The following is a 16,205-nucleotide window of genomic DNA, read 5'->3' as shown; positions in this document are numbered from 1 at the left end:
GCTTATTTTTCTACCAGGGACTCAGTTGAGGACACTGTGGCTTGAGAGTTTTCAGGTGTCTGCAGGTCTTCACTGATTGTGTCTTCCCTTCCTCTTTCCTTTTCTTCAGCGGGAAGAGACGCAGAGCATTTATCTTCGCCTTGGGGAGAGTCCTCACCAGAAGAAATCCGCTTCGGGAGTCTGACCTACAGTGATCCTCGAGAGCGGGAACGGGACCAACATGATAAAAATAAAAGGTAACAGCCTTCCCAGGCAGGAACGCAGATCCAGAACTCAGCTCTCCCAGATCAGGACTCTTGCTTGAAGAAAGATATATTAAATGCCATTTGGTATCAAGCTTATGTTTTCTGGAACTGACAGGGAATCTTGAATTTTATCCAGGCTTTTGGACCCTGCTAACACCCAGCAGTTTGACGACTTTAAGAAATGCTATGGAGAAATCCTCTACCGTTGGGGGCTAAGAGAGAAGCGAGCAGAAGTACTCAAGTTTGTGTCCTGTCCCCCTGACCCCCACAAAGGGATTGGTGAGTGTGAATTTCTTTTCTTTCCAATCACCTTTCGAAGATCCTATCATTTAATTTGTCCACAACCTCAGACTTGGGGTGAAGTCTTCCCTTCTCATTTATAGGCCGAATTTCAGAAGCATGTTGAGTCTTAACTAAGCTCCTGAAAACCCTTGCATTTGATAACAAGATTCATTTTCAATTGTAAAGAGGTAGTCTCAGATCCAGTACTCAGAATGGATTGGAAGTGGGGTGCTCGCTCACTTGTTTAACTAACGCATGTGGAGCCCCTTCAAGCCCCCGGAAGGCCCAGCACTTGGTGCTCACGCAGTCTTTTTCTCCCTTATGGAACTCACAGCTGGTAGGAGAAAAATTAAATAATCACAAATTATGACAAATAGTAATGAGCAAACAAAAATGATGTTGGGGCAGGGAGAGCCGGAAGGTGAATCCTAAGAGATGAGTCAAGGCGAGTAGGAAGGGCTTCTCCAAGGAGCCAAGGCCTGAAGCTGAGAAGGGGCTGTCTGGGAAGGTCAGTGGGAAGAGCGGCGCCCCATACAGAGGAGCAGCCCATAAGGACATGACTTGTCATTTTTGAACAAGTGAAGGGAGGCCGGTGTGGCCAGAACCCATAAGTGAGAAGAGTGATACAAAATTAGGGTGCAGGGGTATGGTTGGATAGGCGGAATAACTTTTCCTATTCTGTAGCTCAGTAAGGTAACTGTTGAATATTTCAAAATAGCTAAGAGAGGATCCTATAGGTTTCTGACACAGAAATGATGTGAGTCTGAAGCGATGGAGATGGCTCTCCCCTGAAGGGATCATAGCCCACTGTGTACATGTATTGAAATGCCACATTACACAGTTTCTTTGTGTCAATTAAAAACATATTGATAAAAAAATTAAATAACATAGAAAGAATTTTAAAAATTAAGATTGTGGGATTATTAGGGCCATAGCCAGCATGGACTTGTATGATGTGGTAAAGGATTTAGGTTGTATTCTGAGTCCAGTGGTGAGCTTCGGAGGGCATTAAGAAGGAAGTGACATGCTCTGGTTTACGTTTTAAGAGGATCACCTTGACTGTTAGAGGAGGACTAGAGGAGTGCCGAGTAGGAATAGGAAGACCATTTGGGCGTTGTTGTGATCCAAGAGCTCTGTGGCCTAGTCTGAGGGTGGTGTCACAACAGAGAGAAAGAGGGATTAAAAATATATTTTAGGGCTGGGGATATAGCTCAGTTGGTAGAGTGCTTGCTTTGCATGCACTCAGCACCACACACACACACAAATACATATATATATTTCAGAGTTAGGCTCAACATGACTGGCTAATAATTTGGTTATGGGATTAAGGAAGAGAGACAAAGTTTGGGTGATTCCTGGATTTCCAGCTTGAGCAACTAAGTAGGTGACAGTGTTGTTTTCCTCAGGTGGAAAATACAGGAAAAAAAATTGTGAACTTAGTTTGAGATAGTTAGAGATGTGTGTGAAATTTGGGATGGGAGGAGTCTGGTGGGAGGTTAGATGTGAGTCTGGTGCTCAGGAGATTTGCGGGCTAGAGCTAGGAATTTGGGGATCTCCAGCATGTGGACAGTATTTGAGCTGTGAAAATGGGCGTGTTTACCTAGGAGCTGGGTGGGCATGGGAAGGGAGGGTGTGGGGAGCACAGATAAGAGCCTGCCCACCCTGGGAGCTGGGCCCTGGAGGAAGAACCAGAGGTGGAGACAAAGTGAGACATCAGTGAGTTTTGAGGAAAAGATGGGCAATGATGTGAAAGAACCTAAGCAAAGAGGTTTTTTCTAAGAGGAAGAAATGGAAGACTCCTGAAGAGAGTGACTGGACACAACATTGATTTCCTCTCTCTCCAGACCCTACCATTACTGTCTGTATACAGTTTTTCTGAAAAGGTATACCTTTGCAAGGAGAAGTAATGTTAGCAATAAAATTTGGGATCTGGGAATCAGGTGAGTTAGTAGTAGCTCCATGTCAGGTACCTAGCATAATGGCCAAAGAAAGATGGGGGATACAGAAGATGCCCTGGAAACTTCTAGAAAGAAAAACAACGAGGTCACATACAAAGGGTAAGGAATATAAATGGCATCATACCTCATCACATCTCTGGATACAAGATAACAATGCAGGAATGCCTCCAGAATTCTCAAGGGAATGATTTCTAATCAGTTGTCAATCATGTATAAAAGTCAGCCTGAGCCTGTCTAGGGAGGACTAGATTCATTCCCATAAATAAGGAAGCTGGAGTGCTGATGGAGGGTGCTTACCATACAGACAGGGGCATAAACCAGTCAGGAGTCCTGGCTCCAGCAAGAGAGAATTGAAGAAATTATCTAGTATAGCTCAGTGTTCAGTGTATTTATAGAAGATCAGTTATTTGAAGGAGAGTTCAGAGATGAATTATTAATAAGTACATAGCAAACTAAACAAATGAAAAAGTGAGACAGTCACCAACTCTGGGAAAAACAAAATGTTCAAGAAAGGGAAAGTGTCATAGTACATGACTTGAATGATATTTGCATGGGTAAATGATGCACAAGCAGAACGTGATCCAGCCAGGGGAGAACTGCGCGGGGAAGTGCGAGCAAGTGGTGTGCCTGTCGTTGGGAGACTGGGGGAGTGTTTCCACTGTGGACAGCCAGTGGGCAGTGCCTACATGTGACACTTAAGAAATAGCCTTATAAACATGTTGTTTAGAGATAAGGAGGGAAAAAGAAATGAAGCAGTCAGATGAATTCAAAAGGGGTGCGGGTAACAGGAAATGCTGGGTTTTGGACCAAGATGCATAGAACTATTTGACTCTTTAAATTGTGCCAATAGTTTTAATAAAAAAAAAAAAAAAAAAAAAAAAACAGGCAATACATAGATTTAAACAGTAAATAATAAGAATTATTTTAGTATGATTTATTTCAGTATACATACTTGAAGAAATACAGGCATGAAATGCTATTTGAGCAATACATTTTTTCATAGTGTCTAATAGCAGGAAAGTATACTAGAAAGAGATTAATGATAGCTCAAAGCAATTTGTCTTTTAAAATTAGTTTTTAGGAAAACATGAATCACAGAGATATGGAACTGATGTGTCAGTGCATCAATCAGCTAAACCCTTATTGACTAATACAATTCTGTGGGATGTACGAAGGAATAGATGTTTGGTGAGTGGGGGCAAGAAGTCTATAATCCAATCAGAGTCTGAAACATAAACCCAGGAACCACCTAAGCAAGGTTCATAATATATCCTAGTACCAATACAAACAGTGTCACAAGATTTTTTAAAGGAGGTGGAAGAATTGTAGAAGATCGCAGACAAAACCAATCGAGAAGTGCTTTGATCTGCAAAATTTTACAACTTTAGGGGAATTGGCTGCCCAGGTATAGGACGCAGAAGGTTTTGAAAGAAAAACCAGCAGGCCCCCAAAGCACAGGCATTGTCTTTATAGGGATACCAGCAGGCTCCTCTCAGCTTCTCTCATCTGCAAGATCCCAGATCTATGGGCATCAGCATAGCAAATTCGAGGGATGATAAAGTCGTTTCCATTTAGGAGGTTAGATATTTATGACAGGTCTCTAGGCCTCCTGTACTGGGGATCTAATGCTAGCCAGGGTATTTCTTTATGATTTTTGTTTTTTTGCTTTTTTCCCATGTGATATGCAGTGCTTGGTCGTAACAGTGGCAGAGCAAAGCAAGTGCTTTGTCCTCACGGCCTCTCCTGGGGATGATTCCTTCCTGCTTCAATTTATTAATTCAACGGCTTGTTTATTTGGCTGGTTCTACTTACATTTGTGTGTAGGCGATTTGGTTAATATACAAAACTCTCCTTGTTGTGAGGTTAACACACTAGAGCCTTCTTCCACTTAGGCCTTGGAATTAGCTTCTGCCTGGAGGTTTCATAAAGCCCTGGGATCATAATATAATTGTTCTGTGCACCACAAGTATTTTTATTGTCCTTAATAGTTTGTCTCTCAGGAATCAAGAACGATCCGTTTCACCTCTCCCAGGTTTCAGCTGCAGAACTTACTCTACAGTAGTAATAGCCTCAACCTGTGGTGCCCACGTGTGTCAGTGGCCTGTCAGGACACGACATCTCTACTTACATCAGGCCAAAAAGTAGTTTTCTGGGAAGATTTGTAGACTTTATGTCCATATATGAAGCATGTTTCTCCTCTAAATAATGACTTATTCATAGCCAATTAAATAAGATTTGAATTTAAATGTGACATTTGAAGTATGACCTGGTCTATAAATGTGATTTATCCATGTATAGTCTGATAAGAAAGTCAAGTTATTATTGAATTTATGTATTTTTTCATGAAAAGGAAGTTTGTGTGACAGCCATTGTTTTGAAGTTTTATTTACTCCTTAATAAGTAATTCTGTCATAAAAACTGTGCCCATTGTCAGAGGTTAGGAAAGGATGTGTAGCCCTGGGAGACTTGCAGAGGTGGTGGTGTGAAGAGGAAGGGTCTCCATTCAGAGGCTTCTGTTTTCTTAGGGAGGTGACAGAGCTGTTTCTTTTTTCAAAACCAAACTCACTGTGCCTCTTGTTTTGTCACCTTCGCCCATTTCCAGAGTTTGGCGTGTACTGCAGCCACTGCCGGAGCGAGGTCCGGGGCACACAGTGTGCCATCTGTAAAGGCTTCACGTTCCAGTGTGCCATCTGCCACGTGGCCGTGCGGGGATCATCCAATTTCTGCCTGACCTGCGGTCACGGTGGCCACACTAGCCACATGATGGAGTGGTTTCGGACTCAGGAGGTGTGTCCCACCGGGTGTGGGTGTCACTGCCTGCTTGAAAGCACTTTCTGAACCTACAGATGGTGGGTGTTGTAATCCCAGAGGACCCCGTCAATGCTGGTAAAACGCTGTCTGCCAGGAGGGAAGCTCCAGAACCCAGGAGGTGGGAGTGTGTTGCCCTCACAGACGGCCGCAGTAGCAGCTGCTCATGAGCCTTTCCTACTCTTTGGCTGCCCTGGCCTGGACATCACTGGAGAGGGGGAGGGCAGGTGCACAGAGCTGAGCTACTACGGTGGAAGTTCCCATGGGGAAGAGCACTGGCCCCAGGGTCTTAGCCCTGAACCACAAGTGGGGCTCTCCTGACCAAGTCAGCTGTGACAGTCTCTGAGTCAAAGGATGGTGGACATTAATTTAATTGACAAGTGGGCCTATGAGAACTGTAACTTTAGAAATTGATACATTTAAATGAACAGATGGATAGTGGCCTTCTGTATAATACTGAAATTGTAAATATATGCTGTACTTAAGGATTGTTAAGATGTATTTGTTTTCATTTCTCCTTCAACTGCTTTCCCTTGACGAATACAGTCCTAGTAATTTTTTGAAGGGGAAAAAAAAGAAAGTTATACATCACTGAGTCATTTGTACCCTACTTTAAAAATTTTTATATTTGTGCTAACAACTATACAGCAGAATGGGTTTCATTGTGGCAGGTTTGTACCTGCTCACCACAGGTTCCCTCAGTTCCAATCCCCAGCACTTCCCTTGCCTCCCCTCCTCCCTCCCCATTGGTCCCCTTCCTCTCTCTTGCTAATCTTTCTTCCATTTTCATGAGATCCTTTTTTCCTTTTTTCTTTCCTGCTTCCACATGTGAAAGAATACATAGAACACTTGACTTTCTGCATCTGGCTTCTTCAACACAATATCCTCCAGTTCCTTTCTCCTGCAAATGACATAATTTCATTCTTCTTTATGGCTGGATTAAACTCTATTGTGTATGTGTATAGATACTTATCCATTCATCTGTTGATGGACACCTAGGCTGGTTCCATGACTTAGCTGTTGTATTTGTGCTGCTATAAACATGGTTTTAACCTTCTTCTAACTAGAGTTATCTGCTTTGAATGTGACTAAAGTCAGTTCTCCAGTTTTTATTTTTATTTTTTGTTTTGGGGATTGAACCCAGAGGTGCTTTGCCACTGTACCACACCCCCATCCCTTTTTATTTTTCATTTTGAGACAGAGTCTCACTAATTTGTTAGGAGTCTCACTAAGTTACTAAGGCTGGCCTTGAACTTGTGATCCTTCTGCCTCAGCCTCCCAAGTTGCTGGGATTGATTAATAGGCACATGTCACCATGCTTGACAATCCTCCAGTTTTTAAAGTAAATGCTGATTTACTTTGTTCATCTGATAGGAGAAAATGGAATTTGAAATTTAATTGAGAGTATTAAAATTATTTCGTTTAGCCAAAGGAAGATGAAATTGTATCCCCAGCATTGATACTGAAGCTTCCTCTGCCTCTGTACATGCTGGAAGGCACCTAGTGAATGCCTCATTCTTATTTGAACTCTCTTCAAACTTTGCCTCAATTTGTCTGTGTTCCAAGTGGTTACAACTCATATATCCATTATTTCTTCTGAATGATTTTCAGCTCTTTGCATTTTATATGTGCCAGGGTAGAAAAAAAAATTTTTGTTCTTTTGTTTTTCTGTTGAAGTTCCTATTTCTTGGAATTTTGTGGTTCCAAGTTGATTAACTTAAGGAACATAAATAACTACATGTCCCATAACAAGAGAATGCTGCACATTGCTGTGTTTCAAAGTACAAGTCAGGCCTCTGTAATGGATTACGAAATCAGTTTAGTGGATAAAAACCAGCATTTAAACAAATTGAAATGGTTTAAATATTAAATAATAGAAGATGAATGATCAGAATATATGAGCATAGTTATGGTAAATATTGATTTGTGTAACTTGTTTATGAGTACACACACATTTTTGCACACATGTATGCTGAATCACAGTATTAATTCATTTCTTGCTGAACGTTGGGGTCCAAAACATTTTCAAAATACCGTTTTGGATGATGTCTATACCTTGTTCTCTGTACAACTGGTTAAGAATGTCCATGACATAAGGAAAGGACTTAGAGCCTCTGGTCTCGTGTTAGACCAGAGGCTCAACACTGACCTCTGACCCAGGCTTAGGTGCCATTGTCTCCAGAATGCACAGCAGGTGCTCTGGGATGAGGAGGGAGACCCAGGATGGCTGAGTTTCCTCTGCTCTGCTCTTTTGCCTGCAGCTGTTATAAGCAATCCCAGGACAGGCTGACTTCCACAGAGATCAAGGATCTGGTGTTCCTCAGTGAATTCACACCATTTGCAAAGGACAGTTTTTTTCTGTTCCCCACTGCTCAAGCTAATGTAAAAATCTGTCCCCGTGGAGATTGAGATGTTTTCTTGTCCTAGTTTATTATTATAGGAATATTATCTTCCAAAACTAAAGATCCTTCATAGTAGGTATGAAGCATTTTCAAGTTTAAAATATTACATACTGTCCTCTTTTAATATGTGAATTCTTTTCAAATTTTCAAGTTACCAGAACAAAAGTCTATAATTTTTTGAAAATATTTTATTAGTTGTTTATGGACCTTTATTTATTTATATACAGTGCTGAGAATTGAGCCCAGGGCCTCACACATCCTAGGCAGGCACTCTACCACTGAGCCACAGCCTCAGCCCCAAAGTCTAATATTTTTAAAATATTCACATTGGAAATATGTAGGTCTGGATGCTGGCCATGGATGATATTCTCTGTGCCTCAGAATGGGTTTTTAAAAGCACCTCAGTCCTTTTTCCTGTTTGTCTTTAAAAACAGTATAAGTTGTGTTCCAAAGTACTTTTGAACTTGGCAAGGAAAACAGGTCTGTTTCTTTGTGCATCAGAAACAAAAGGTTGCTTAGTGGGCCTGCTGGGAAGAAAGAGCTAAGCCTTCTAGGCCACTTGATTTTGTGCTTCTGTCCCCCAAAACACAAATGGTATAATGCTGTCCTTATAGATGCCACATAGAAACAATGATGCTTTAAAAAAGTTTTTAAATTATCATTTATTATAGAAATGCATTCAATCTGAATGAACATGGCTGAATTCACACACGGGGAGCTCCTTCCCTGATTCAGTGGTTGGCAGAACTGCGGAGAGACCCAGTGTCATTTCAATGGCTTCATGGAGCAGAAGCAAAGGAAAAAACAGGAGTCATTCATTCTGTCAGCAGGAGGCTGCTGTGGACACCCCTGGGCTGAAGGCTCAGGCAGCCATCAGTGGTCTCTACGCAACTGGACAGTCTCTTAGAAGGTCGATTGTGTTTGCTATGGAAAGATGGTTCTGTGATTATCAATCACACTCCTCCTTTATGACTTCCCTTTTCATACCCTCCTGAAGGCTGGGGGCAGCAATTGGGTATCAAACACACACTCCAAAGATAAGACCCTTGGTATACTCATTCTCTTTAGAATCTAACGTCCTTGTCAGAGGCAGGGATAAATCTGCCATATTGGTTTTCTGTGATGTTGGAAAGTTTCTTGTTCCGACAGTATCACTCATTTGGTATTTTTTTCTTAAATCTCGGAAGGCCTGCTTTTATTCATCAAGTATTTAATGTGAGATGGGTGCGGGGCAAGGATAAACCATACAAGTCTATCCTACTGGAGACGAGTCTAGTAGCAAACAATGTGTGCATATAAGTGCCTGGGTCACCATGTGCAGTTGGCCTCCAGGAAAGGAAAGAGACACTTGTGAGCCCGAGGTCCTCTAGAGAAGGATGCCGCTGAGCTCCTTTGAAGGGTGTTTTCAGGTGGGGAAGATCAGGAGGGCACAGGGCGGGCTGTACCAAGGATGGACACGAGCACACAGCATTGGGGGGCACTGAGAATAGTTTCTTAAGGACAGAGCAGAGGCAGGAGGCAGAGCATGGTGAGCCTTCTGCTGCTCTCTGGAGCCTGGGCTTTTATCTGTGAACCTGGGATCTCCTCCTCACTTTAAAATTCCCACTGGGTTTCCCTATCCTCCCTTCCTACTGTCCCCCCCCCCAGGCCTGCTTGCTGGGGGGGTGTCAGGGTGCAGTCCTCATTGCTTCATTGCACAGGACAAGCAGCTAAGCCAGTCGTGCTCCAACCAGCACATGTCTTTGTCCAAACTGCGCGGGGACTTCTCCCACATGCCGAGCAGGTCTCCAGCGGACGCCTGCCAAGTGTCCTCCAATTCAACTCCATTCTGACATCACCTCTGTGGTTAAGGGCCCAGTCTCACAAAACTTGAGATGCCAGTCTCAAGCCTCAGGTTGTGACCTGTGCTGCTGATGAGCTATAAATCAGAAGTACCCATGACTACCTCCCACCAGCTTTAGTTAGGAGGTTTCCAGAACTCAAGACACAGTTGACTTACATTTTCCCATTTATTATAAAGGATGTTAAAAAGGATACAGATGACCAGCTGGATGAAGAGGTATAAGGCAAGGTAAGTGGGCAGGGGCAAGGAGCTTCCATGGCCTCCAGGCACCTTTAGCATCCTGGAAGTTCTGTGAACCTGTCCTTTTGGATTTGTGTGGAGGCTTCATTAATTAGGCTTGATTGATTATATCACTGGCCATTGGTGATCAGCTCAACATTAAACACCTTTTTCCTCCCAGTAGATCAGGAGGTGGGGCTGGAATTTCCAGCCCTCTAATCACACCCAGGCAACAAGCCCCCATCCGAGGTTACCCAGAAGCCCAGCAAGAGTCCCTTCATGCTGGATGTGGTGGTGCACATCTGTAATCCCAGGACTTGTGAGGCCAAGGCAGGAGGATCACAAGTTTGAGGCCAGCCTCAGCAACTTAAGGAGACCCTGTCTTTAAAAAAGTAAAACATTAGGGTTCCTTCATTAGAACAAAAGATATTCCTCTCATTATGAACTCCTGAGAGATTTAGGAGCTCTATGTCAGGAAAAGACAAAATGTTAGAACAAAAGATTCTCCTAGCAGTCCTGTTGCTCAGGAAATTTCAAGGGTTTTAGGAGCTCTGTGTCTGGAATCAGGGCAGAGATCACATATGTATTTTTTATTATATCAGTATCACCCAGGGAGGAAAAGTGTCTCTGTTCATGCTCACATCTGTATGTAACCTACAGGTCTTTTTGGGGGGTGCTAGGAATTAAACTCAGGGGCTCTCAACCACTGAGCCACATCCCCAGCCTTATTTAGTACTTTAAAAAATTTGTTTTTGTAGTTATAGATGGACAGCATGCCTTTATTTTATTTGTTTATTTTTATGTGGTCCTGAGGATCGAACCCAGTGCCTCACACGTGCAAGGAAAGTGCTCTGCCACTGAGCTACAACCCTAGCCCCTCTTTTGTATTTTATTTAGAGACAGGGTCTCACTGAGTTGCTTAGCGCCTCACTGTTGCTGAAGCTGGCTTTGAACTTGCACTCCTCCTGTCTCAGCCTCCTGAGCCTCAGCCTCCCAAGCCACTGGGATTATAGGTGTGCACCACTCACCCAGCTAACCTACAGGTCTTTTAAAGAAAAGACTTTTATATTTGTATTTTTTTGTAATTATAGGAACATTTTTAATTCCATTACTATTTTGTCCTCTCCAGTCCCCTTGTGATTTCCATAAGTGGGATTTATTGAATTTTCACAAACTAGAAAATACTGATGCAAGGCAAAAAGATAACCACCATCTGCTTATGGAGGTCTCATCAGCCCCAGCCCTGGTCCCAGGGGACAGTGGCTGTCTTTAAGGAAAAGCACAGGGAGCTTCTATTTCACAGCAGGCTCTCCCTGTACCATAATTATGGCTCCAGAATTGGTTCTTTTAACTTTAAATCCGTAGAGCATTGCAAGTTTCATATTGTTGTAAGAAGTAATACAGAGTGGGGGCTGGGGATGTGGCTCAAGCGGTAGCGTGCTCGCCTGGCATGCGTGAGGCCTGGGTTTGATCCTCAGCACCACATACAATCAAATGTTGTGTCCGCCAAAAAACTAAAAAATAAATATTAAAAAAAAAAAGTAATACAGAGTGACCTATATACTCTTTACCCAGGTTCTCCCCATAGTAACATCTTTCATGATTGTAGTACAATATCACAGCCAGAAAATTGACATTGGTACTTTCCATCACCCTGATTCAGATTTCAGTGTGACATGCACTTATTTGTGCATGTATGTATGTGTATGTAGTTTGTTCTCTGAAATTTTATCGTATAGATTTGTGTTGCCTTCACAGATACACAGCAAGGATCCCTCAAGCTAAGCATGGTGGTGCACTTGTAATCCTAACTACTCAGGAGGCTATGACGAGGATCACAAGTTCAAAGCCAGCCTGGGCAATTTAGTGAAACCCCATCTCAAAATAAAAATGTTATAAAGGGCTGGGGATGTCGCTCAGTGATAGAGTGCTTGCCTAGCATGTGTAAGGCCCTGGAGGAAATCCCCAGTGCTGGGTGCAAAAAAAGCCAACCATATTCTAAAATTGAATAGTACAGCGTGTGACCTTTTGAGATTGGCTTTTTCACTCAGTGTAATTCCTTTGAAATCCATCCAAGTTGTTGCATATATCAGTAGCTTGTTCCTTTTTATTGCTGAGTATATGTCCATCATTTGGATGTACCACAGTACACTTAACCAATAAACTGCTGAAGAACATTAGGATTTTTTCCAGTTTTAAGAATTAACTTTTGAAAATTATTTTGTTAATTTCTTCTTCAAAACTGAAAAAGTGGGTGGCACATGCCTGTAATCCCAGCAGCTTAAGATGCTGAGACAGGAGGATCGTGAGTTCAAAGCCAGTCTCAGCAAAAACGAGGCGCTAAGCAAGTCAGTGAGACCCTGTCTCTAAATAAAATACAAATAGGGCTGGGGATGTGGTTCAGTGGATGCTATTTCACTGGTTTTGCAAAATGTTTTGCAAGTGTCCCTGAGTTCAATCCCTGGTATCCAAAACAAACAAGCAAACAAAACAAAAAGATTTTCACTGCCATCAGTGAAGTAATACATGGAGATAAATTAATAATCTTTTCTCCTGACTCCTCAGCAACCAGTGTGACCAGGCTAGTGCTCATCCTTCCATGCTTTTCCTTTCATAGATAATGTGCCAACAAATACTAACAGGGCATTTTTGCTAGTAGAAAGTATGGTTATATGCTTTACTGCAGTTTGCCTTTCTCACTTGAAAACACATTTCCCATCTCTCCCGTAATAGAAGTCATGTAAAAAGAGTCATTTTCCATTTTCGGGTTTGCAGGAAATATGAAAAATGGATGCTGAGATGTGGCAGGCCTTCTGGTCTGGACAAGACGGGGTGGACTTGATTTTCTGTGTTCTTTCCTGCTAGGTACAACTGTCAACCTCAAAAATAATGCAAGAAGCAACCAAAGAAGGTGGGGAAAAAAAGGTGACCTGAGACCTAGAGGTCCCAAGGCTGGAGAAACAACAAAGGCTGCAGTGGCGGATTTGTAGAAGCTAAAACGAATTCCTGCAGATGTCCTCGGGGCTGCCTGTATCTGCCCAGCAGTCAAAAGGAGGGGACTGCTGAGACACTGACAACCTGGATGACCAAAGAAACGGGGTTCAGCAAGGAAAGCCAATCCCCAAAGGTGGCATCCCATAGGCGTCTTCCTGCAGAACATTCCTGAAAGGCCAAACTCAAGGGCTGGAGAAGAGGTCCCAGTTTGTCTGGGATGGGAAGGGGAAGGAGGCAGGGAGACTTGAGCATAAAAGGGCAACACACAGGATTCTCCTGGGGATGAAACCGTTTCGTGTCTTGAGTGTGGAGGATACATATGTACGCGTGTGGCAAAATCCCACAGAATTGAGCACACACCCACACGCGCGCACAGGGAAAACTGGAGAATCTGAGCCGGGTGGGCGGTGGTGTGAGTGTCAACATCCTGACTGTGCTGTTTCACTGGTTTTGCAAAATGTTCTCAATGGAGGAAACTGCACAAAGGGTACACAGGGTGTCTTTGCATTCTTTCTTAAAACTGTGGGTGAATCTATAATTCTATCAAAATAAAAAAATTAATTATTGAAAAAGCTGGATACTATCATTCTGGTAATTATAAACTTTGAGTATCAACTTGGCTATACTAGATCCTCTCTGATCTAACTGGAGACTTTTTTGACTACTCATCAGTGAGACTTGATTTAACCAATTGCACAGAAGGCTCATGGACTCACATTCTATCTTACCTGTGGAGCAAGATTCTACTCCTCCTTTTTCTCCTTCCTCCTCCTCCTTCCTCTTCATTCCTACTTCCTCTTGTCCTCCTCCTCTTCTACTGGGGTTTAAACCCAGGGGTGTTTTATTGCTAAGCTGCATCCCCTGTTCTTTCTATTTTTTAAATTTTGAGGTCTCGCTTAATTTAAGGTCTCGCCAAGTTGCAGAGGCTGGACTCAAATTTATGATCCTCTTGCCTCAGCCTCCTGAGTAGCTGGGATTACAGGCATGTGCTACCAGCAAGATTTCAATTCTTAATCAGCACACTCAACCCCTAACATGTACCCAAACCACGGAGAGCTCCCTCCTCGAGCAGAGCCATGCGCTGGTGTGTGCCCCTTGCCTGGCAAGTGAAGAAAGTAGGGGCTTGTGTGGATTACTATTGGCTTTTGTATTTCCTATAACAATGCCAAGCAAAGTGAATGGGTAGTGAAAGTGAGTGAGGTTTCCTTTAACAATCGTTTGGGAATGGGGAGGAGAATGGAAGAGTCTGATACTTGATTATGGACTTGGAGGGACTGAGTCCAGCTCTGGACTTTCTACCACTAGAGGGAATGGCAGATACTAAATAATAAGCAAAACTCAACTTCTCATTCCAATTTTGGTCTTTTGACTGTTCTCTTGTGATGGTGGTGATTATTTTCTGATACCACAAGTGATTGAAAAGCAACAAAGATTTCCACGAATAGATGGCAACTATCTTGTTGGAGATACACAGCTATTCTCAGGAGACTGGTGATTTCCTCCCAATTTAGATAAAAAATTCTCAATGTCTGTTAACAGGGATAATGCAGTTAATACCCAGGAGGACCCCAGATAACTTCTCTGTGGATCTGGGGAAGGAAGAAAGGAAGGCAGGCAGGCAGGCACAGCCAGGAATACCCAGTTTTTCTTCTATCCTAAAAATTTTACTGTACAGTAACAAATCACAAAACAATCTCTAGTTACTATCTTTGTTTTGCTACATTAACCTGGCAATATAAAGAATGAGAGAACCATTAAATAAACACTACAGGTCTTCTCTCAGCTGCTTGCTGTCTTGGCTCTGAACTGTCACTCAGGAGAGCGTCTTTCTTACTTAGTGCTTTTGGAAGGCTGAAAGTTTGTCGCCCTGACCGGGACCAAGCTACAAGTTACCCCGATGCCTCTGAACCCAAACCAGGAGTAGGGTAGGTATAAAGATCTCAAAGTAGGCCAGATGTTACTTTCTTCTGCTACTTTCATAATTTACAGAGAAGTATTGAAGGATAGAACCCACTCTCCCACCAATCCTTTCCTAGTGGAGATCAGAAATGAAAGAAGGAGAGAAAGGATCGTATTGATATCCAAAGTAAGTGGATCTTTTATTTTTTCCTAACAGGAAAATGTCCCCGCATCTAATGTTCTTACTGGTTTTTACAGGTGTGGGCCAATCTGTATCTTATGGTACTATAGATATACTCTTTACTGTTTTGCCCACAAAAGGCAAGACAGTTGGACTTCCCGAAACCCAAGGCCCAAGGAGCGCAAGGTGGTGTTATTCTTGAAGCTAGGGCTCTCCACTTACACCTTCCCAGCCAAGAAATTATTGACACTAGGTGGCGGCAGAGACCTGGCCAATTTGAGCACTTCATTGCAAATGAGGTTGAGGACCAGCGTTAATTCAGACAAGTCAATCTATACTTGTTTCTGTAGTTGTGAAATGAAACTGCTGACCTGTAATTTATTCTAGATTCACTCATACAATGGTTGAAAAAAATATAATACCGAAAAGAAAAGCCGATCAAAGTCCTACCCTTCACCTTCTTGAGCATGAATGAGACTCAGGCATTATTGCTCCAATTGGAACTATTTTATTCTGTTATTTTATTGTGGTGCTGGGAATGGAATCTAGAGACTCCACCTATGCTAGGCAAATGTTCTACCACTGAGCTGTATCTCCAGCCATTAAAGTTTATTTTAAAAAGAAACAGTTAAAGTATAATTATAAATAAGGAATATGGGTATGATTGAGTCTAATCAAACAAATCTCGTCATGAAGTGGTTCAGGGGAGTCTACCAATCCTGAGTCCAAAAACAAATGAAAAAGGCAGAAACAAAAGTAAAAAAATAAAATATAAAGTCATTAAGCTGAAGTAAAATGTATGACCTTTTATGTACTTTTACATTGACCTTCACACCAGGCCTAATCAGGGACACTGCTTATTTGGTAGTTGGCAAGAATAAGGCCCAGTGTGGTGGCACAGGCCTGTATGCCAAGCTACTTGGGAGGTTAAGACAGGAGGATCACAAGTTCAAGTTCAGTTTGGGCAACTTAGCAAGACCCTGTCTCAAAAAAAATAAATACATAAATAAAAAGGGATGGGGCTGTAGCTCAATGGTAGAGTGCCCCTTGTTTCAATCCAAATACTACAGGAAAAGAAGAAAAAAAGAATGAAGGCTAGAGACTTTACGCCCAAGGTCACAGAACAACAGAGCGTGGATTGGAATCTGCTTTGCTATAGCTTAGCCTGATTCACTGCACTGTAGCACATTGCTTTAACTCTGATAGAGGGCTCTCTGGAAAATGTATTCTTCTTAGATTGGTCAATGAAACAGCTGAGATGGGTAATTCGTAGGTTAGTTGATTGTATCAAATCAGGATAAAGCTCTCAACAGATTATGTACATGGATCCAGACCGAAAAGCTAAGTTTTATGAAGTCTGCAAGAGTTATAAAA

General features: G+C 42.5%; 1 protein-coding gene across 5 annotated transcripts in view; it reads left to right on the top strand.

The window, feature by feature from the left end:
• Wdr59 (WD repeat domain 59) overlaps positions 1–5,788 on the top strand; it is a 77,370-nt gene extending 71,582 nt beyond the window's left edge. For all 5 annotated transcript variants that reach the window (XM_071604205.1, XM_027933220.2, XM_071604207.1 and 2 more), the window contains 3 exons: positions 110–236; positions 382–524; positions 5,088–5,788. In XM_071604205.1, the coding sequence (XP_071460306.1) occupies positions 110–236; positions 382–524; positions 5,088–5,323 (506 nt within the window). In that variant the 3' untranslated portion in view covers positions 5,324–5,788. The remainder of the gene's footprint in view (positions 1–109; positions 237–381; positions 525–5,087) is intronic.
• Positions 5,789–16,205: the final 10,417 nt, after the last annotated feature.

The sequence above is a fragment of the Marmota flaviventris genome, chromosome 18 (genome assembly GCF_047511675.1).
Source record: "Marmota flaviventris isolate mMarFla1 chromosome 18, mMarFla1.hap1, whole genome shotgun sequence".
Lineage (NCBI taxonomy): Eukaryota > Metazoa > Chordata > Mammalia > Rodentia > Sciuridae > Marmota > Marmota flaviventris.
The sequence above is the reverse complement of the archived record's forward strand: the minus strand, read 5'-3'. Positions and strand labels throughout refer to the sequence as shown.